A 21,350-nucleotide genomic window follows, 5' to 3' on the forward strand; every position below is an offset into this window, starting at 1 on the left:
TTTTTTTAAATTCAAATCCCCATTTAGCTACGGTCATAGAATCTGGTGTCTAGTTTTCTTTAGAATAATAAAGAAGAGAGGGGTTTTCAACCTCACAATTCTCTGTAGGGGGATTTTAAACTCAAAACCATCTGGAGGGGTTTAAAACTTAAAAAAAAAACTCTAGAGGAGGGGAATTTTTACCCCAAACCCCCCTTTGGTTTGGCTTTGCTCATAGAATTTTTAGTGTGTAATTTGCCTTTTTTTATATTGAAGAGGTATTTTTCAGCATTAAACACCGCTGAAGGGGGGGGGGGTTATACTCAAAACCCCCTTTGGCTACGCTCATAGCATTTTGAGTTTTTAATTCACTTTTTAAAAATATATTGAAGAGGTATTTTTTCGCTTCAAAACCCGATGAAAGGGGGTTTAAACTCAAAACCCATTGGGCTACGATCATAGAATGTTGAGTAATTTGCTTTCTTTTATATTGAAGAGATATTTTTTTCTTCAAACCCGCTGAAGGGGGGTTTAAACTCAAAACCCATTGGGCTACGATCATAACATATTGAGTGTGTAATTTTCTTTTTTTTATATTGAAGAGGTATTTTTTAGTTTCAAACCCAACTGAAGGGGGGTTTAAAATCAAAACCCCTCTGGCTACGCTCATAGAATTTTGGGTGTCTCATTTGCTTTTTTTATATTGAAGAGGTATTTTTTAGCTGCAAACCCCACTGGAGGGGGGTTTTAAACACACACAAAAAAAACACCTCTTGGCTACGCTCATAGAATCTGATGACTGATGAATGGATAGTCCTATATTGAAGAGCGGGTTTTATCGTTAATTTCAGAGGGCGGTTTTAAAAACAAAATCTTCCTTAGCTATTCTCTTGGAATATGGGGATAGCCGTATGCATTATTTCTCTTGTTTTGTTTTATTGAAGAGAGGGGATTTAACATCAAAACCCCCCCTGGTGGGGGGTTTTAAACTCAAAACCCCCTTGGCTGCGCTTTGGCAAGTAATGGTTTAGTATTAAAATCTCATAAAATAAAAAAAAAAAAAACAAAGCAAAAAATCAGTCACTAAATTCCGATCTCCCCCCCCCCCTGCTACGCCCATGAATGGAATAATTAGTTAGTTAGCTTAACATTTGTAGTACTATTTTGTAAATTTATAATTTCTATGATAACACATTATTTTCTTTATCATAATGCTTGTTTGTTTGCCACTGACACTTTCATTACTGATGACAGTTTTTGATCAGATAATCTCGAACGGTGAGGTGTTTTTGTAGCTTCTATTATTGAAAAGAACTGCTCACAGAGATAAAGTGTTTGAACACAGCAAGAAGTCGGACTGCAAATTTCTGCAATTCAATGAACCGTTCAGGTAAATAGCTGAAAAATGTAGACACAACCACTTCAATATACTTCGGCTTTAACAAGAAATCTGACTACAATTCTATCAGCTCTAGTTGCACATTTTTAACAGCATTACAATTCTATCAGCTCTAGTTGCACATTTTTAACAGCATTACAATTCTATCAGCTCTAGTTGCACATTTTTAACAGCATTACAATTCTATCAGCTCTAGTTGCACATTTTTAACAGCATTACAATTCTATTAGCTCTAGTTGCACATTTTTAACATCACTACAATTCTATCAGCTCTAGTTGCACATTTTTAAAAGCATTACAGTTCTATCAGCTCTAGTTGCACATTTTTAACAGCATTACAATTCTATTAGCTCTAGTTACACATTTTTAAAAGCATTACAATTCTATCAGCTCTAGTTACACATTTTTAACAGCATTACAATTCTATCAGCTCTAGTTACACATTTTTAACAGCATTACAATTCTATTAGCTCTAGTTGCACATTTTTAAAAGCATTACAATTCTATTAGCTCTAGTTACACATTTTTAACAGCATTACAATTCTATTAGCTCTAGTTGCACATTTTTAAAAGCATTACAATTCTATTAGCTCTAGTTGCACATTTTTAAAAGCATTACAATTCTATCAGCTCTAGTTACACATTTTTAACAGCATTACAATTCTATCAGCTCTAGTTACACATTTTTAACAGCATTACAATTCTATTAGCTCTAGTTGCACATTTTTAAAAGCATTACAATTCTATTAGCTCTAGTTACACATTTTTAACAGCATTACAATTCTATCAGCTCTAGTTGCACATTTTTAAAAGCATTACAATTCTACTAGCTCTAGTTACACATTTTTAACAGCATTACAATTCTATCAGCTCTAGTTGTACATTTTTAACAGCATTACAATTCTATTAGCTCTAGTTACACATTTGTAACAGCACTACAATTCTATCAGCTCTAGTTACACATTTTTAACAGCATTACAATTCTATCAGCTCTAGTTACACATTTTTAACAGCATTACAATTCTATCAGCTCTAGTTGCACATTAACAGCATTGTCAGGAGCAAATGAAAATGGAGATACACAAACAGGCTTAGCTTTGCTTGACAGCACTTCACATCAATACACGCAGTTGTGACAATTTTGCCTTGACCACTGAGATCAACTGCAAACGTCAAATCTTAAACCCGTCAGTTCAACAGTTTCACCTTATATGTTCAGAAAGAATATAATTTCCACGCAGTGCAAAAAAATCTCTTCACTACTTTTAAGACAGGAGAGCCAGCGGACTTCTGTGTAGTAGGCAACACATTCAAATTTGCCAATGTCATCCAGAAACATAGAAAATTGGAGATGATTTAAGCCACTTGAAAGATAATTCGAAGTTAATTTATAAACGAGATACCACATGTAATTCAATTAAAAATAAATTTTCCAAAAATTATTTGTTTTCAAAAATCTGATCATTAAAGAAAACTCAATAAGTTCAACAAAGTTATTGTTTTACGTTTTGTTTGTGTCGTTCGTACATTGACTTGAAACTTAGTGGTGACTGTTGAATGTTTGACATGCCTGGACTAGACTGTCCCCCTTCTGGATTAATCTTTCATATTCTACTTCCACACCTGTTGAATTATTTTATTGTGAGTGTCTTGATCTGAACGTATACTGATACGAATCAAAAGTAATACCAAGCGTACAGAAACAAACAATCTTAGAATCAGCCCAAACTCTGCAGACCGAGAATAGGCACGTTTCACCTCCTTCAGGCGTCTACAAGGCACATTTTCTAAGACATTTTAATCCTAGAAAGAAGAAGTCCTATCGAAAGAAAAAAAAAGACTGTATTAAAAAGGAGGGGTGTAATACAACATTCGAGTTAAACACCTTCGCCTGTAATGTGCGTGATCGCTGTCAGATCATCCACGTGTTCAATATGACGTCACGGAATCTTTTGTTTACGCAGAAGTCGTCAACATAAGCGATATAGAAATGTCACGTGAAAATTCGACCCAAAAGAAAGGCAACAAGAATTTCGACTTTAAATGTTCTATACAAAAAAAAATAGTGTAGTTATAAAGTCGTGTTAACCAAGTGAAATGACAAAGCTTCAATACTTTAAATGTTCTATGTAAGAGACATTGTTTCATTCACATTATCCTAACAAGTGCAAGTACTTCACGTGGCTACGCAGGTACAACTTAATATTTTAACACACCCAGCGCGAACATGACAATTGTCCACCTGTGGTTGATTTAAGCTCTCTTTGACTGTTTTTTTTTGTTTTAAAGAAAACCTAAACTGTCTATTTATTTATATCTCCACACTATAGTCTCGTTTTGAATTAATGTCGTCATAACAGCGCGTTCAGTAGCGGTCACCCAGTGTGCGTCTCTCCACATGATTCTCATTCTACGTTGGGCAATGGCGTTTCAAAATTTCTCTTTCACGGTTTGAATTTCATTTCCGCTGAAACTGTTGTGAGTGTGACACTCCTATCTGGCAATGGGGCTTCATCAGAACGCAGTCTCATTTAGTCTCATTCTAAGCGATTTGCTCAACATTTTGCTGGTCAGGTTTCTCAGTTGAAAAATAAAACAGGCTGCTATATCCTGGTTACAAAAGCGTTGACCAACCTGACCCAATCCCCCCCCTCCCCCCAAAAAATAACAGAAAAACAAGCAAAATATTTGTTTTGAATCGTAAAAGAACACTACGCTTCTGTACCCTCGAAATGCCATATATCTCAATGCAGCAGAAATAAGCCCCTTTTTTTTTTCTAGAAAAAATTAACATTAATTGATTAAATAATTTTTTTTATTGATTTATGTATTGTCGTTGACTATGAATAATTATGCACAATTTAAACTTAATGCTAGAATGGGAGGTAGAAGGAAAAAAAAACATGTACTAAATGTAATAAGGGAAATAACTCCATGTATACATCCACATCTCTCAGAAAACACATTATTATTCTAGCTTGTATAGAGCTACTTTCAAGCTACTTTCAAGCATGTTCAGAGCGCTTTGGTCCAATCTCATTTGTGGACCAGTGGGGGGGGGGGAGGGGGTATCTAGGAGTTGGTTTTCCGTGCTGCCTTTAGGCGCTCAGTAAACGCAATTCTGCCCGAGTCGGGTGTCGAACCTCGAGTCCCTTTCTAGGTAGCCAAGACAAGCCAAGTTCAAGCGCACTTAGCCTCTCGACCACGCTTCCCACATTTGTTACGTATAATAAATATAACTGTGTCAGGTTTTAACTTGATCCGAGAATGGATGTGGGAGAAATAACGTGTAAAAAACAAAGTATTAGACGGACAAATTGAGTTGATAAAAGCTTTGTTAAACAAACACAAAATATTAAAGAAGAACAAACTCACCACAAATTGCACATTCAAATAATAAAGAAGTAATTTATTTTACATCAATGCTCAAATTCAATAATAAGGGATATAGTTAATACAGTTAATTTTTAGTTTATCTAAAATTATCAATAGAATTCCATGTGCCTAGTAATTTATTTTATATCGTTGGCTTAATTTAACAATTGAGAATACATGCAATTTTTAGTTAATCTAAAATGCTTTAATTAAAAAAAAAATAATCAATAGGATTCCCAAAGCTTAGTTTATCTTCCTTATCTTCATTTCAACAGACGAAAGCGACTCATAGTCCGTTGTTAGATGCTCCCAGATGACACCAAACCCTAATACGTTGTTCCCAAATTGACCATTCAGATTCACTTTGTGGCAATAATTGTACCACCAGCCTGCACGATAGCTCTGTGCACAGTGACTTATAGGTGCCATGTCATTGTCTCTGTCAGGGGTGCTAAACATCATATTGTTGTGGCTGTCAAGATCATTGGGTACATTGCCTTGAAATTCGCCTAAAGTCAGCCTGTACTGGCTCGTTTCGTTATCGACCTTAAAACTACTGGAGGAGGCGTAATAGTTTTGTCCTTTAAAGGTCATATCAATTCTCAGTTCGTACTGACCCTACACAGATCAAGAGCAACATTTAAAACACATTTTAAATTAGTTATGCAATTAAATTTGTATTAAATCTAGACCAACAACAGTAAATCTGTGCGATTAGTAATATTGTTAACCACATCATTAGTATGGCAATCAAATCATTAAATAAGAACAATCTGATATAAACTTTGTCACATGTAAATTATGACTGAGTCTGGTGTGAATGTACACTTTTGGTTTCTTATAGTTATAATGTTTTTTGTTTGGTGTAATGCACAAATTGTAAGACAAATTTCCATACGGACAATAAAGATTATTATTATTATTAAACCAATGTTTTTGTTTAGCACTATTTCATGATTTTCACTGTGATCCTATCACTTATCTGGACCAGTTTTAAAAACATTGGGAGGGGACGAACAGAATTCGAACTCATGGCTCACTTCTTTTCAAGCTGACATCCTAACCACTCTGCTAGTGAGGTGCTTCTATGAAAATAGAAGATTGTATAGTCATCTATTGTTTGTTACAAACGTACTTGAGAGCGGCGACATATATAAGAGGGAATTATTCAGCATATATCACCACTTCAGTCAAGTACAGTTTCTTTCACTTGTTCGAGATACCAAAGAAAAATAATTTATTACCAATGGTGGCAGATTTGAAGTCATTGATTAATATGCATGACTAAATGCATGACGCGTAGGACCTAATCATCTTCTTTTTTGAAGTAACGTCTGTATTATATAAGATAAGATACGTTTATTAACTAATTGATTAATTTATTTAAATTGATTATTGTGTTGTCAGGTAAAATAAATTATTCTACGAAATTTCAGCTTGATCCGTGATTAGGTGTCAGAATTTCCAAACTTTTTACCAGACATACAGAGAAAGTTGATAAAAGATTTAAAGTAAATATAAATACTTTGCACAATAAAAAAATAGTTTATTTGTAAATAAAAAAACAATTCAGTGACAAACTCTATCAAGCTTTAAAAAGACTCCCCTTTTAGACCTTTCAATCTATAGGAACATGATGTAAAAGTCACCTGTTTCTGTGGCCCACGGTTAACAAAGGTGTCAATTTTTATACAAATATGTCCATTCTTCTACACCAATAAGAAACCAAAAATAGATTGCTGAAATGATTTCCGCCCAGTAGCACTAACACCCGAAACAGCAGGATGTCTTGAAAAATATATGCTTAAACAACTTGTAGCAAAAGTCAACAACAGCCTAGACCCTCACCAATTTGCATACAAAGCAACTAGAGAAACTGAGGATGCCATTCTATTGCTTTCGGACCAGCTTTATAAGCATCTCGATATACCCAAAACATATGCACGAGTCCTCTTCGTAGATTTCTCCTAGGCTTTCAATACCATACAGCCACATCTAATGATAAACAAACTGAGTAACTTAAATGTAAGCCCTTACTTACAAGCATGGGTTCTAAACTTTTTAACCCAACGGCCCCAGTATGTTAAAGTCAACAACACCAAATCGTCAACTCGAGTACTATGTACGGGTGCTCCACAAGGTTGTGTACTTTCTCTTGTACTATACACTCTTTACACTAATGATATAAGAAGCATCTATGACTCAGTTAAACTCATTAAATTCGCTGATGATACTGCCTTAGTCGGTCTTATTTCAGGAGACGCAACTCAGTATCGAAGCTCGATAGAAGAGTTTACAAACTGGTGCACCGACAACTTTCTAGAACTGAATGTCACAAAAACTAAAGAACTTGTAATAGATTTTAGAAAGAAAAAACAAACTATACGTGAACTGCATATAAACACTACATCTATAGAACAAGTAAAGGCATATAAATATCTAGGCGTTATCATCAACAACAAGCTTTCATGGGAAGACCACCTTGGAACTCTGACAAAGAAAACAGCCCAGCGACTCTTTTTTCTATACAAACTCAATAGCTTTAAACTAAACAAGAAGATCCTTGAGACATTTTACGGCGCGACTGTACAAAATCTGCTAACATACGGAATAAGTTGTTGGCAAGGCAACGCCTCATCTAAACGGTTGCGACGTCTAGAAAACATCATTAAAAAAGCATCAAAAATTACACTAACAACATTACCACATTTAAAGGAACTTTTTGAACAAACGTGCCTAAGAAAAATCGAAAAAATCTTGGAAGACAACGGCCACCCGCTCCATCAGAACTACGCCAGGTCGTCGCGAAGTGGGCGACTGCTGTCAATCAAAACAAGAACGGAGCGGTACAAAAACTCGTTCGTACCTCACTCGGTCAGACTCTATCACCGCCACTCATTGATCAGGGAACATGAAATGCACCAAGATACCTGTGTGTAGTCGCTGAATTAACTCTTTATGTTGTCTGTTGTATTTATGTGTATTTTTCTGTTGTGTTGTCTTTATATGAGAAACAAGTCCTTGTAATCACAACAAATTTCCGTAAAGATCATTAAAGCAATCTTAGTCTTAAATAAATAAATAAAATAAATAGATCTCTCATTAATTAACGCCATTAAGTAACAGGTAGGAGAATATCATATTTCAGACACCACCTTCATAGATAAAGGAAGGAAAAATGTGAAATGACGAATCCGAAACTTGACATGTGGTTGAGTACGTCATTTAGCCTCGTTATGGAGTGTGCCTGCTTGTTTCTGATTGGACTTAGAGAGAAAAAAAAAAAGAGAAGGGGAGCGGATAGTTTGTTTGTGGAGGCTGAATAGATTCTGTGGAAACCACGAGTTCAAGACCCGAGACACACACACAAAAAGTCTATTTTTAGCTGTGGCGTAGCTAGCGTGGGATAGAGGGCCGTAATAGAAAAACTCCACTAAGCTCTCACTTGAGAGGGGAAGGGCTAAAATGGGTGTTTTAATTTTTTGACATTAAATATTCAGCCATGGCCATGTCATCTGGCCTTTTATGTTGATAAATAAATTAGTGACCATGTTGCATGTATTCCACACAGTAGACATATATATTTATTAAGTCTCATGAAGTCGAATCTCAAAATGCAGGGGCCCACTTAACAGGTCAATCCCCATTGTCACGGATTTTTTGTAGGGGGATGTATGCTGCCACCCATGGGTCAAAGTCGTAGCCTCAACTTTCTTGTTATAATATTAAAGAAAAGAACTGCCCCCTTCCCCCCCCCCCCCCCCCCATTGATATTGAATACACAGTAAATACTTTTTTAAAAATGAAAAAAAAAAAAAAAGAAACTAAACAATTGAACAAGGTATTCACAGTACACAGTGTTAACTTTATTCGTGAGGCCCGTGCTTCCCTACGTTCGATCAAACAAAAACTGCAAACGTTGTCTGTGGCTGCCGAAACTGTCAATAACTTTACTAATGCATTGCTTGTCGTCGCAATGGACAAGCTGGCGATGAACGCGTATCGTGCAGTTCTGATAGTCTTCTTTTGCATTGCAGCTTCTGCATCGTTTTAGGTTGAAAACAAAAAACAAGTTGAACTGACCATTATTGTTGCTCGAAAAGCGAGACGTAATGAAGAAACTTAAGAATCAAGATATGTAATGTAAAGCCGTGTTCTGTAATAACTCCCAAAATCCAAACATTTGTTTTTTTCTCAGTGTGTCTGTCGACTGAGAATTTTCGGCAGCAGCAATTCAATTCCAATATCAAGTTTTTCTGCCAGCAGTCCTCAAAATGAAACCTCGGACGTGTTCCTCAGGATGGTCAAGTTTTAATGTAACTGCTGATGTGCTGTTGAGCTGCCACTATGTTAAGTTGGTAAGACTGCAACACCATGGAAACTGGTTCAAGAACAGATGAATAATTGACGACAATGAAAAGACAAATCAGAAACACAAGAGGAGACATTTACTACACATGTGCAGTTTGTCTGGTTTCACTTGGAGACGTTATTTTAAGATCCGCCAAACAGTCAAAGATATCTAAGTTGAAATCTTAAAACTAGAATGGATTCGTATTTTTCATTTCTTTGTGTCTCACACAAAAGAGGTAAATTTAGCAACAATGCTATCACTAGGGGCAGTTACGGAAAAAGAATGCCAGCCATCACGGGGCAGCGTTGGCCGAGTATTTTGTCCATGTCTAGACTGTACAATGACGTTAGACACATGCAGTGCGTCTCTCTGAGCCACAGGAACTAAACCAATGAGGTCGAATACAATCGCAATCAACAAACCGAACACTGAAGACTTCTGCTCAGTGCCTGAGATATCTGCAGTTTCATCACTAAAATACCCAGCAATACAGCAAATGTAGTTAATTCATGATGCTACAGTTCAGATTTTTTGTGTTCTTGCTGCTGCCAGTGCTCCGTTGATCAAAATTAAAGTTGACTCGAATGGCATGTGAAATACTTTCTTGTATCTCTTCTAATGTAAACTGGTGGACGTGTTTAGCTTGGCATTTAATTGAGCGCTGACACCGACCGCAACTCCGAAAGACTCTTTACTTTTGTTCAAAGAAAATATAACATTTATCACATCGAAAGATAATTTGCAAAAAAAAAATAATATTCTAGACCTTAATTAAATATTATAAAAATTAATTGTGGCATATTAAGTCTCGAGAGACGCTTTTCTTCCCCTTTGCAACTTGTTGTGTGACTAAAGAGGCCAATCCTTTGTACTTTCACCCTTCTTTCTACTACTATTGTGTATGGCATCTCCAATCTAGAACTTTCAATTTATGCTCGCTCTTTATGTGAATTTATCCAGTGCCATTTTTTTCAAGCTGTTAGCGCCAATTTCGAAGAGCTTTATGTAGTGTTTACATACATCAGTATACCCTAGCAGTTGACGACCAGCGAATCTTCTGTTAAATCACCATACAGAATGATTGTGAAAGTCAACCTTGTGGGATTCATAATAACTATAGTAATGTGAAAATATACAAAGAAATAATAATAATAATTTTATTTATAAAGCGCTGTTAAACAAACAAAATGTAGGCTCAAGGCGCTGGAATAACATTACAAAACACAAACACGACAACTAAAATGACAAACTAATCTAAAAAAGTTTTAAACAGATAAGTCTTAATGTTCTTCTTAAAAGTGGTGTAGCATTTTGTCTGTCTGAGATCAATGGGGAGTGAGTTTCATACTTTTGGTCCGTGTACTGAAAAATCCCGCAGACCGTAGCTCTTGAGGGAGAAACATGGCACCACTAAAAGCGTTGAGTCCATTGAGCGCAGGGCTCTCTGGGGGACATACGGAGTAACCAGTTCTCTAAGGTACAAGGGCATCTCATTGTTATATGTACACTGATGACAAAGTGTGGCGACCTTGCAATTGATTCTCGCTTTCACGGGAAGCCATTGAAGCGTGCGCAAGAGCGTAGTAGCAGAATCTTGTCTAGTTTTTTTAAGGACTATTCGTGCGGCGTTGTTCTGTATACGTTGCAGCTTGGCTATTTTGTAATCGGGTATACCTGCTAGCACGGCGTTGCAGTAGTCAAGGCGGGAAAGTATGTTGACTCCGTTGTTAAATATGGTCTGATCTGGCCTAATCTGCGCAGCTGCAGATAAAGACCCTTGCAGAGCTGACTTATGTGTGGGTCGAAAGATAGTGTTAAAACGAAGAAAACTCCAAGATTCCGCACTACATGGACATAAGGAACCTGGAAGTTCGTGATAAAAAGAGAATATGTGTTTTCAACTTTTGAGACGTTGTTCCGAGTGTCAATCTTAATTATTTCTGTCTTGTCTTCGTTCATCTTGAGCTTATTCTCAACCATCCAATCGCTCACCCTTGCAACGGTACCTCTGATTTTCTCTGCCAGATGCAACACCTCTGAAGGTACTGAGGAATCGTATAACTGTGAGTCATCGGCAAAGAAATGGTATAAGATGCCGGTTGGCTGTGTGACACCGCTGAGTGGGTATGTACACATAGTGAACAGTACTGGGCCTAGAACTGATCCTTGGGGTACTCCGTACTTCAAGAGCAAGCTTGTTGATTCTGTCCCGTTGACAACGACACTTTGGGTGCGTTCAGTCAGGTAGGATCCAAACCAAAGTGGCAGAGAATCTGGTCATTATAATTTCAACGTACAAATCATCACGACTAACATGCTATAGAATAATTTATTAAACTCTTGAATCACTAATGCATGAGCAAGGGTACATGGTGGTGCACTTGCACCCCCCCCCCTGGATTGTGATTAAACTACACAACACAAATAAACCAAATCTGAAAGATGTATTTCATTATAAAATAAAAAAAAAATGGCTAAAACGTGGCTACTCAGAATTCAGATGCGCGCACGTACATGGTTGGCCATCCATTCCATACGCCTAGGCTAATCTATTATTAATTTAACCATTGGAAGCACTACTTGCTCAGTTGCTACTTAGATGTTAATTTATTTGATTGTGCGAAAAAATGGCTAGAAATTGGCTACTCAGAATCCAGGGGGGTGCAAGTGCACCTACTTGCACCCCCCTGGGGGGGGGCCCATGCCCCAGGGCCTGCTAATCCCTTGCTACGCCACTGATTTTTAGTGAGTTATATCTCATTTTAATTTTCTTTTCACGTGTGTTTCCACATGTCCCTGTTTTCAAGTTGAATCCCGTGTAAATTAAAGTTTTAGTGTCCTTAGTTTTGTTTTACAAGAAGCTTGTTCAGGTTTATTTTGAATCCTACATTCAGAATATAACACTCCTACATCGGTTAAATTGTACTAGCTGTTTGGAGTTACAAACCAAACGACCTAGTACCAACACGCCTGTTGACTATTTCAACCACCACATGAGTGTCCAGCACGTCCCCCCATTCACTATTGACCGTAGCTTTACCATAACAGCAGCAGGCAAGCGAGCAGTGGAAATGAGTTAAAACGAGAGTGTATTACCTGAGAGGTCAACTGATGAACTCTCTCATTACCCAGCCAGTAGTCTTCAGTACAAGGAGATCCGAAGCCGTTCTTGTAGTCTTCCCAGTTTCTTTGGAAGTTGGTGTCTTTATGGACCCGTCTCTGTCAACAAATGGCATCTAATTAATGTTAGTTTGAGCCACAATTAACACACTTTCATTTTTCATTCGTCTATGTAGAACCAGAGCAATGCTTCTCAGACTCAACGTGGGCGCTCGGATGGAAAACGTCATTAAAGGAGAATAGGCCAATTGAGAAGCGAAAAAGAACCCCAGTAGGGATGTGTAAGGACCGAGTCCGTTGCACTGGCGGGGATGGAAGAAACCTCTAACAAACCTGTCCCTATCCACACACCGTTCCTTAAAGGAACGTTATTATGACGGACACCTGCACGGCTGATGTAGTACAGAGAACGAATATGGAGGAGTTTCTCTGATGTGCTCGGCGATTGGCCTCGCTTCTAATCCGAGCGTATTGGGATATAAACCATCGGTTATAGTGATGTAAGAATTTACATCTGCTTGGATCTTTCCAGAAGTTTGTTTAGACAGACGGAGGCAAGCTTCCATAGGGCTAGAGTTCTAAATGCCATAGAAGCGACTCTTAGGACAATTCGAACAGTATTTACGACATGTATAGAGGAAGGTGGGGCTAGTTGTCACAATTTACGACATATATAGAGGAAGGTGGGGCTAGTTGTCACAAGTTTCAAATTTTGATGTGTTAAACATATTTAGAATTCATTGATTCTCACCAAACTTAGCATGTTGTAGCTTAAACATTCAGACAATTAGAGTAAATGAAATAAACTTTATCTCTTGATTTATCAGAGTTGTACAGCAGAAACGTGGTTACTTTGAGGTTGTGACAATTTGCCCCACACCGGGGTAAGTTGACACAGGGCATGGGGTAAAATGTCACACATTTAAAAAATCGCCATATCTTGCTTTGTCTAAAAGAAATAACATATTTAGCCAATATTTTGTTCTTGTAGTAGTTTCCTTGACTGGTCGTCGTGAAAGAATTATATATATGTAGAAATTCTTCAATGCTTTGGACCTAACAAGGAAAGCTGTAGGTTTTTCTTCAAAATAATGTTTATTTTTTTTCTATATAATATTTGTAAAATATGTGTTCACTTCTCCCAGCAATGCACCCACCTCCAGCCTATCTAAATAGTAGGACTAGGGAACTTCCAACCTATCTAAATAGTTGGACTAGGGAACTTCCAACCTATCTAAATAGTTGGACTAGGGAACTTCCAACCTATCTAAATAGTTGGACTAGGGAACTTCCAACCTATCTAAATAGTAGGACTAGGGAACTTCCAACCTATCTAAATAGTTGGACTAGGGAACTTCCAACCTATCTAAATAGTAGGACTAGGGAACTTCCAACCTATCTAAATAGTTGGACTAGGGAACTTCCAACCTATCTAAATAGTAGGACTAGGGAACTTCCAACCTATCTAAATAGTAGGACTAGGGAACTTCCAACCTATCTAAATAGTTGGACTAGGGAACTTCCAACCTATCTAAATAGTAGGACTAGGGAACTTCCAACCTATCTAAATAGTTGGACTAGGGAACTTCCAACCTATCTAAATAGTTGGACTAGGGAACTTCCAACCTATCTAAATAGTAGGACTAGGGAACTTCCAACCTATCTAAATAGTTGGACTAGGGAACTTCCAACCTATCTAAATAGTAGGACTAGAGAAATTCTTTCCTAAACTAAATGTTGCGCTTGGGGGACAGATATTTTCTGTATGTTAAGACTTTTTAGGTATCATCCTAAAAAAAAAGAATCAATAAAACAAATAATTATTAATATATAAATATTAAAATAAAAATGTGTTTTAAAATGCTTAATCTTCATTGGGGCAAATTGTCACAACTGTGACATATTACCCCAACCTGTGTGACAACCCGCCCTACAACAATTTACAGAACATGTATTTCAATAAAATATTTTTGGGTCGAGCTTTAAGAAAAAAAATCCATTTCAATGTGTAACTAATACACGGTCACATGAAGCAGTGTAATGTTGGACAATCATTTCAACAGTATAAGTGTTTTACAACAAAATTACGCAAAAATAAAATTCCACTTTCCGAACAATAAAAAACTAATGAGCCCTGATAGGTTTGATATATGAGAAAGTATCGACTTCACTTTATAACTATTTGTATATGTTTCCGTAAGCGTCTCAAATGTAGTTTCTCATTTTTGATAGCGCATCAAATTATACAGATATAGTGTTTGTGACAACTTGCCCCTGTGACTGTAAGCCCGACCTACTGGTTTTTTGTTTTTAATTCCGCCAATCATTCGAGTTTCAAAAATAGATTACATGTTCATGAATTAAAACTGATAATGTTTACATTTAAAAACTAGCTCAGTTTTACTGATACACTAAACATATATTTTAATTAGTAACTAAGCATTAAAAAAAGACAGAACATTATAACTTAAACATTTTACAAAGTCTTCACCTGTATAACGATCCACCCTCCCCCTTCAGTTTTAGCGTCACAGAGGAAAGGTTTGGGTATCTTGACCAAGGCGTAGTTATCAGAAATGCTCATTTGTCGGGTACAAAACTTAGACTACAAAGAGAAACAAAAAAGTTACATGTCTTTTTTTTTTTGGTATTGGCATTATAGAATTAAATATACAAAGAGCTAGCCTTTGTTTATTTTTCCGGCGTAGGCTCCGGCAAATGGAGAAATTGATATACTATGTATTATTAAAAAAAAGGATGTAAAAATTTTTATACCTAACTTACATTGACTCTTAATATAGATGGTCTTGGCAATGTATTGGGTCCTGCGCGAGTGCCACATCAGGGCCACATCAGGGCCACATCAGGGCCAAGAATTTTTGGACATTTGTACGATGGTGACAAAAGATTACCTTCGTAGCCCCTCCCCCCCCCCCACCATCCTTTGAGTCGTGCCACTTAGGCCGCCTCTGTTAACTCTCCTTCTATCCTTCTTCACTGTTTGCAAATTTGAACAGTTTTTTGTAAAGTACACAAGTCACTATTCTGCATTGAGATTTATTTGCCAGAAAACAAACCATTGTAAGACATCAACATATCAAGTCGGAAACAGTATACAGTGGACACTCTGGAAGCAATTACAAAAACCTGGACTTCGTAGATGACCTTACACGTGTCTCCCTCACACACAGGAGCTGATGCAGGGAAAGAGAAGCGGACAACTCTGCTAGACTGAGTCTCACCATAAACAGAGGACAAGAGAAGCGGACAACTCTGCTAGACTGAGTCTCACCATAAACAGAGGACAAGAGAAGCGGACAACTCTGCTAGACTGAGTCTCACCATAAACAGAGGACAAGAGAAGCGGACAACTCTGCTAGACTGAGTCTCACCATAAACAGAGGACAAGAGAAGCGGACAACTCTGCTAGACTGAGTCTCACCATAAACAGAGGAGAGGGAAAGATGTTTAAGAAAAAGGCTTCAAACAACGAACCCATCGCAGTCGAAGGTCAAGTGCTTGAAGAGATGGAAAGCTTCATATATATATATATATATATATATATATATATATATATATATATATATATATATATATATATATATATATATATGATACACTAAACATATATTTTAATTAGTAACGAAGCATTAAAAAAAACAGTATATATATTATATATATAATATATATATATATATATATATATATATATATATATATGATACACTAAACATATATTTTAATTAGTAACGAAGCATTAAAAAAAACAGTATATATATTATATATATTATATATTTTTTATTAAACAGTATATATATATATATATATATATATATTGTTATAACCCTATTCGCGACGCAATAGGGTTAACTGTGTGTGATCAGCTGACATTTGTGACACAGGCCAGAAATACAGTTTAGCGTGCTTTATCGAAGGGCAAGGGACAGAGCTGGCATGAACTTTACACGTGAATAGCGCCCGTGTTATGGTCATCTGATCATAAGGCTGGCAGACCAGAGACACAGTATGTAGGAAAGCGGCAGTTCAAGACCGCAGAGCGTTGAGACCGGGACTGTTAGTCAGCCATGTCGGTCCTGGTTGAGTCCTCCAGTGAAACGTACGAGTCCAGGAAGAGACAGTAGAGTTGATGAGTTTAGTACAGTGATATACAGTCTAACGTTGTAGTAGTTGATTGTGTTGCCAATTGTGTAGTATTGGCTGTTTTATTTGACCCTTATTAAAGTACCAGATAATTTCGAGCTCTTGTTGTCAGGTTCTTGATGCGTTAGATGTGCTGTGTTGTGTTTAGCAGTGTTTACAGAAGGCCTGATTAGGAGAGAATCGTAACAATATATATGTTTTTAGTGTGCTAGACAACCACGTGGGAACGGGTGCAGATAATTTAAAAAAAAAAAATGTTTTTAATGGGACGCCGTGGCTGAGTGGTTGGCTTCTGAACCTGATGTCCTGGGTCACAGAGGAAAGACTTGGGTTCTTTACAAGTTTGGGATTTTGAATTTCGCGATTTTTAGGGCGTTCCCCTAAACTCCAAATCAACTCTAACGGGTACCTGATTTAAGTTGTGGGAAAGTAAAGGTGGTTGGACATTGTTCTGGCGACATGAAACCCTGATTGTTAATCGTTGGCCAAAGAAACAGATGGCCTTCACATCATCTGCCCTATAGACCGCATGGCCTGAAGGGTAACCTTTTGTATTTGTTCTATTCTCTAATCATCTTGATATGTACTTTTAAAGAGGAACTCTGTTCTTCTTTCACTCAATTATCTCCGGCAAACTTTGGACAATGGGGTATACTTACGTATATTGCACTGCTCTGTAACACTATATTTACATTAATAGTTTAAATACTTACATTACCTTTGGTAGTGTACACGACTTTTGGGCGAATAGTTCTGTAGAGAAATTATTCAGGAAATATTTAAAAAATCATTACCATTTAAAACAGCGGTTCTCAACCTTTTTAGCTCCGCGACCCCCTAATACAATTTTTCACTAAGAGGCGACCCCCAACCATAATTATTTTTTTGTCATAGGTCTAGGTAAACGTGGAGGCGCAGTGGCTGAGTGGTAAAGCACTCGGCTTCTGAACCGGGAGTGCCGGGTTCGAATCCTGGTGAAGACTGGGTGTTTCAATTTCGGGATCCTTGGGCGCCTTTGAGCCCACCCAGCTCTAATGGGTACCTGACATTAGTTGGGGAAAAGTAAAGTAGTGCGGTTGATGGTTGTGCTGGCCACATAACACCTCGTAAAACCGTTGGCCTCAGGAACAGATGACCTATCTGACCTATAGACCATAAGGTCTGAAAGGGGAACTTTACTTTATTTTTACTAGGTAAATGTGATTTAGCTAATGTTATCAAATGGTTATCAACATGTATAGAACTAATATCCATGATGTTAACTAAATTGTTAGAAAGGTATCATATTTATGTAGTGTAAAATAAATTTGTGCTTTTATTTAAAAAAACAACAACAGATTTTATGATTTTTATTTATTTACTTTTCATTGCGTGTTTATAATACGTTACATAAATATTTTACAATTTTAAAAGTATTACTAATCATGGAAAACAATATTTTCAAACACGCCAAAGTCAGTGCGAAGGTTGAGCTTGTTTTTATTTCACTAGTTTAGGAATTCACATCAAGTTTATTTCTGTATTTAGACTTGATCGCTGACAGGCAAAAAAAAAACAACATGTTTCACAAAGATACAGTGTTGAAATTGGAAGAGGAAATCTCGAAAAATTCTCATAGAACAGAATGACTGCAAACATTTGGTATAGAATTGTGTCACTAACATTGAAGAGAAATATTTAGATGCATTGCTATTGACGTTGCTAACCTATGTCGAAGAATCATACAGTGAGTTACAATGGATTCTAATGGTGACTCATTCTTTACCAAACATTGACATCCAGACCGACATCAAAGCATACTTAGAGCACCATCTGTGCAGACACCATAGATATTTTCCCAAGTGGTCTTTTACTTTTTCAAACGAACCAACCTTGTTAGATACATCACTTTCTGTAGAGGTCGTTTATAGATGTTTGAAGAAAAAAATCTTTAAAATCGCCATTGTGTATGTATCGTAAAAATACCGGAACTAGTAATTGTGAACAGTGTATAAAACCTGTGGATTCGTCAAGCTGGATGCTAAGTATTGTACAAGAAGCAGATATCATTTCCTTAGTATCAAAAGACATGTCAGCTAATCTCCTGTGAATAGATTCATTAAGTATGCGAATTGCACTAAATGTGTTAATCAACTTTGCTCCAATCATAAAGAGCCATGTCTTTGGCCGCTGACAATAACTCCTTGATAATGGCGTGAGGTTTCAGAACTCTGGCGATTCTGAGAGCCACCAAAATAAGAAGTTTCATAGGCTGATATGTTTTAATTATGGTGCTTTCCATCTGAGTAAAGTCTAAATTTTATCAGGACTCAAAACTAAACTACTAAATATCGTAATCGTCAAAGCTCGGACGTATGTTCGACCTTATCACATACGGCAGGTCTCTGAATTACTGCTTAAAATATTGAAATTAAACTATACCTCATAATAATCATTCTATTTTCTTTTATTCACTTTCTTTTGTTCAAAGTCCATATCAAATTATTAATCCGTAATGAATTTTTTTCCATTGACTATAATACGATGGCATATTATAGACGTGAATAGATCTTCACCAAAGAAATGTTTGATCCTACAATGGTGTTTTGACGCGTTGGTGGACAGTAAATTCATTTGTTGAAAAAAATTATTCTGCAACAACGGAGACATGGTCTGCAACATCTAGTTTTAAATAACCATTATATATATATATATATACATATATATATATATATATAAAACAACAACAAAGAATAACCAATTTAAAAAAAAAACTTGTCTGCGTTCAAACAAGGATGATACATTGACTCAAGGTGCCCTCTGTATCCTCGGGCAGTATGATAGTGTTTATATTCCTCATCCACACTTTTTTTGTTTTCATTGAAGATTACAATTGACGATCGTTTCATAATTTGTTTGGTAATAATGTAATTTGAGTAATGTCCCTTATTTAAATCTATATCAACTATGGGACAAATATACTTGTTACAACACGCTAGAAACAAAAAAGAATTCCGAAAAAAAAAAGCCCCCCCCCCCCCCCAATTTTCCGATGGTCTTAAGCGACCCCCGGCAATAAGTGATTCGACCCCCAAAGGGGTCGCGACCCACAGGTTGAGAACCCCTGATTTAATGGACTATATTTACATATGTTGCCTGATGAGCATACACTTCTTATATTTATGTTGAGAATTAAAGAAACTAATTTGTAGGTTTACAAAAGAAGAAAAAAGACTAATTTTACAAAGTAATCTGGAAGTTTCTTCCAAACTATGGCATGCTTCTAAATGGAAGTAATATTATTAAGTGTTTTTGTATTAAAACTTACACAAAAAGTGCAGGGGGCCTTCACGTACTTAACTCCGACCCTGACTACAGATATGCATTAAGAATTGAAACTATAACGACAAAGAACACAATCACCTTATAAAAATACATATGTATCTAATATATATGTTCATGGCTTCTTCTGTATCTAAAGAAAGACAATGGATATTTATCTTATATATATATATATATACATGGCTACTTCTGCCTTTAAAGAAAGACAATAGATACGTCGAGATGAATCGCTGGTTTTAGTTTCATTGTTGAGTCAAGACAGACTCGGTTGTGACTAAATAAGACAAGTCTGAAGCGGCAAGGTGTGACACAGTTTGTGCACGTGATTGCAGCTGTTTAAGTGCTTTCTGATAGGGCGGCTTTCTTTCTCTTTCTCTTGTTTAATTAAAGCCACTTGATTCCTTTTGCTCTCGGCGAGGTAAATACCAGTACGCTGAGTCTGTCTCAATGCTGTCCAATCTGTATGGTTTATACAGGGTTGGTCCTGCAGATTGCGGGGCCCTATGCAAAACGGATGGCGCGGGGCCCAGTATGGGTGGGGAGAAGGATAATAAGTGAAAATTAAGATTTTGTATTAGAAAAGAAATTCTTCTTTGGCTTCGCATTTTATTCATACTTTACTAGGTACAAAATCGCGGTCAAATTTTTTGACAAAGCCATCTACAGTAGATGTTAGTTTTCCAACAAAAAGTCGATAAACATTCAGTTCTGCCTAATAGATTTACAATCGACAAGTAAAATATCGCTTTTGATTTTTTTCTTAGACTATATATATAGTCTATGATTTTTTTTTAAAGATAGTCAAGATAGATTTAGATCTATATTTCATCTATATACCAGTGACTATTAAAGTTTTGTTTTGGTTGAGATTCGTCCTATTATTATAATTTTAATTTATACTAACTGGACGATGCCTTTTTTTTTAATGCGTGTAGGATTGGAGTTTTCCAAAATGAATGACACCCTAAAATGACGATTAGGCCTATGTCTTTTTTAAGGAGATTTTTATAGTTTTAGGAGATTTTCATGACTTATTTGTATATTTTTAGCAATTTCTGGAGAATTCTAGGAGTACTTGCATCCTGTGTAATAATAAGTTAATTAAAATGGCTTTATTTAATAATTTACACCTATAATTAGAGCGGGGCCTATGAATGTTCAGGTCTCACTGCGGCCGCATAGGTCGCAGTGACCTAAAACCGGCCTCGGGTTTATATATTAATATATATAAAATAAAAAGCACAACATTTTACATAAATAAAAACACAGGAAAAAATACCGTGTATGGCGAATGCATAGAAAAGCAGTATGCCTAAACACACAGCGACATTGATTTCTGACTTCATAGCTTTCTGTCTATGTTGTAAACTAACTGGGGACGACTCTTCGTTCAAATCAAGTATTGAGAGCTTATTTACAGCATTACGCAAAACAAGAGGCGGCGCCTCAGGAGGACAAAATTTTCAAGGGTGGTGACTTTTGAGTACAAAAAAAATGTCATTTTTTTACAGCTAGGGATTTTAATGAAGAAAGGAAGAGGAAAATATAACGAGGATTCCATATGTACAGCACACAGACCAATCTTTCTCAAAGTCAGACAAAAATTAGAATACATTTTTTTAAAATTTTAAGGTCACTTGA

General features: G+C 36.6%; 1 protein-coding gene across 1 annotated transcript; it reads right to left on the minus strand.

Annotated features, from left to right (window-relative positions):
• Positions 1-4,835: 4,835 nt before the first annotated feature.
• Positions 4,836-21,115, minus strand: LOC106062135 (ficolin-1-like). Its single transcript, XM_056031135.1, has 5 exons — positions 20,989-21,115; positions 17,107-17,141; positions 14,719-14,832; positions 12,204-12,326; positions 4,836-5,371 (listed from the first exon to the last, which is right to left on the minus strand). Exons 1-5 carry the CDS (start codon positions 21,053-21,055, stop codon positions 4,997-4,999), a joined length of 714 nt encoding a protein of 237 aa, XP_055887110.1. The 5' UTR covers positions 21,056-21,115; the 3' UTR covers positions 4,836-4,996.
• Positions 21,116-21,350: the final 235 nt, after the last annotated feature.

The sequence above is a fragment of the Biomphalaria glabrata genome, chromosome 5 (genome assembly GCF_947242115.1).
Source record: "Biomphalaria glabrata chromosome 5, xgBioGlab47.1, whole genome shotgun sequence".
Taxonomy (NCBI): Eukaryota; Metazoa; Mollusca; class Gastropoda; family Planorbidae; genus Biomphalaria; species Biomphalaria glabrata.